The 2,428-nt window shown below is 41.1% G+C and overlaps 1 protein-coding gene across 1 annotated transcript; it reads right to left on the bottom strand.

Moving 5' to 3' along the window:
- Positions 1-738: 738 nt before the first annotated feature.
- LOC109012205 (probable aquaporin TIP3-2) lies at positions 739-2,104 on the bottom strand. Its single transcript, XM_018993732.2, has 3 exons — positions 1,748-2,104; positions 1,361-1,611; positions 739-1,251 (listed from the first exon to the last, which is right to left on the bottom strand). Exons 1-3 carry the CDS (start codon positions 1,875-1,877, stop codon positions 865-867), a joined length of 768 nt encoding a protein of 255 aa, XP_018849277.1. The 5' UTR covers positions 1,878-2,104; the 3' UTR covers positions 739-864.
- Positions 2,105-2,428: the final 324 nt, after the last annotated feature.

The raw sequence follows: 2,428 nt of genomic DNA, 5'->3' as shown, positions 1-2,428 counted from the left end.
TTTCATAAGCTATGGAAAGGGCAACAACATAACTTATAGGCTTTGGACACTTGAAGACTTTCAACTTATTTAATTAATTTCAAGGACCTATTTTATTTGCTTAGAATAATTGGGTTTATACCTATGTAAGGGCATGATTGGGAAAGTTATTATTTTATTGAACTAGGGTTACTGTAGTTACTGTAGCCAAGTCACTGTACTGTAGCCGCGGCACTATTCATCCAGGGGCACTTTTGGAAGATGGGGGTTTATTTTGGCTAGGGTTTCAATAGGTTTTGCTTTAAATACTCTATGTAGCCTCATTCTAATTAGATTATGAAGTTTATGAAATTTGATGAATTTATTCATTGTGAGTTGAGTTTTACTCCTCTTGTTCTTAATTGAACTTTTGAACTTATCAAAGGTAAATCATAACCTTTGTGGCGTTCCTCCTTTGTAATCTGGGTTCTTGAGACGGGTTCTTCAACGGGTCTAGATTTTAATATAATCTAGATTCTTGAAACGAGTTCTCATCGGGTCTAGATTCTCCATCCATAGACTTGATTTTGACTTTCTTGATGAGTTTTCAAATTGACTGTGGGTTCAAGGGATTTCATTCCCGCGGGTTCATATCACGAAGTGTCTGGGAACAAGCTTGGCATTCTTGTTAACAACTGACTTAAGTACAACATGACTTGCAGACATTAATATATAGACAAACTCATGAGGTGGTTTCCAACCCAAAAAGAAAAAAGAAAATTGAGGAGAAAAAACACATCTGAAAAGGCAAAGCAGATAGATGTGCGTGTGTGAGATTGAGAAACAAAAGCAAAAGGACCAAACATCATGCAATTCCTTATTACAAGCAACAAGCAATATTTATAACTAGTAATCATCAGGAGCCAAGGGCTGGTGGGTGTGATGAGGAATCTCTGTGGGTATAACCATGTACTCATACACAAATCCAGCCAGACCCCCACCTAAAAATGGACCAACCCAATAGATCCAATGACTCCTCCATCTCCATCCAACCAAAGCTGGTCCAAATGCTCTTGCAGGGTTCATGCATGCTCCATCAAACGGCGCCCCCACCAGGATGTTAGCCCCAAGGATGAACCCAATTGCCAGAGGCGCAATCGTCCCCAAGCTACCACGTTTGGGATCAATGGCAGTCGCATAAACTGTGTAAACCAGGCTGAATGTCATCACGATCTCCAATATCAGCCCATGCCACTCCCCGACCCCTGATGCTACGTACAACCCCACTGGTCTCTGACATGATAACAGTATACACACACACACACACACACACATCATGAAAGTGATAAAAAAAGATCAAGAGAGTGTATTTTGTTAATGGGATTTGAAGGAAATGGTTTACCATGTTATTGGTTGCAAGCCTTAGCAAGAGAGTTGCCACAACTGCACCCAAGAGCTGGGCGACCCAGTAGTAGACAGCAAGGAGAACTGAGATCCTCCCACCAAGGAGTGTGCCGAAGGTGACCGCAGGATTCACATGGCCGCCGGATATGTTTATACTGGCTGACACGGCTGCAAAGAAGGAGAGTGCATGCGCAAGTGCAATAGCCACCAGCTCGGACGCAGTTGTGCCTGATTCCTTGTAGATTTTGCCTACCAAAACAGAAAGCATTATTCTAAACTTGCACGTAGATAGATGCCATGAAAAGGAAATTGAAGATTAGATGATGATGGTGGTGGTTGTTCTCTTGGTCCCAGACAGAGCATGCTTGTGGAGAGACGGACATACCAAGAGCTAGTAAAGAGCCTTCGGCAGCAAAGACAAAGATGAAAGTGGAAATGAATTCTGCCAAAGTTGCTCTGATGGATTCCGGGTGAGTGGCCTCTTCTGCCCTCCTAAACGCATATCTTCGAGGCATGGTAGCAAGGAATTATTCTCTGTTTCTTAATCTTTTGCAGTTTTAGAAATCTTGTTTCTTCAGCTACTGATATCAGCCCGCGAGCAATATTCCCACTTTTTGCTGCAATAATCTCTCTTATTTCCTGCTGATGTAATCTGTTCTAACTTCTATCCTTTGTCAGCGAGCGAGCTTGTTTACCAAATGAAAATTGGAAAGGATGGGCGAAAGAGTAGATCAATATGAGGAAGCTGGAAGGTGGAGTGTTTTGCTTAAATCAGCCAAATAGGGTTGATAGTGTACGGACACTTGGATTTATGGCGCAAGATGGCTGACACGTACGTGTGCATATGCGTCAAACACATTGATTTCCCAAATTCGAAATGGAACAGTCTCTTATGTATTTCTTCACTCGAAAGTATTCGCAAAAGGATAGTGCTACAGCCCCCGCTGGGAGCTCCCGCTGGGGGCTGTAGTAGAAATTGTATGTATTTTTTTTTTAAATTGTTTTTTATATAATTTTTTTTTATTTTTTAATATTTTTTTAAAAATAAAATAAATTTAAAATATCA

Source organism: Juglans regia, chromosome 15 (assembly GCF_001411555.2).
Source record: "Juglans regia cultivar Chandler chromosome 15, Walnut 2.0, whole genome shotgun sequence".
Classification (NCBI taxonomy): domain Eukaryota; kingdom Viridiplantae; phylum Streptophyta; class Magnoliopsida; order Fagales; family Juglandaceae; genus Juglans; species Juglans regia.
Note: the sequence above shows the minus strand (reverse complement) of the source record. Positions and strands in the feature narration are given on the sequence as shown.

Excerpts from the sequence above, each read along its gene's own strand:
- LOC109012205 (XM_018993732.2), bottom strand. The coding sequence starts at position 1,877 with ATGCCTCGAAGATATGCGTTTAGGAGGGCAGAAGAGGCCACTCACCCG. Across the intron at positions 1,612-1,747 it reads AGGCTCTTTACTAGCTCTTG|GCAAAATCTACAAGGAATCA; the intron begins GTATGTCCGTCT and ends CTGTTTTGGTAG. Across the intron at positions 1,252-1,360 it reads GGCTTGCAACCAATAACATG|AGACCAGTGGGGTTGTACGT; the intron begins GTAAACCATTTC and ends TTATCATGTCAG.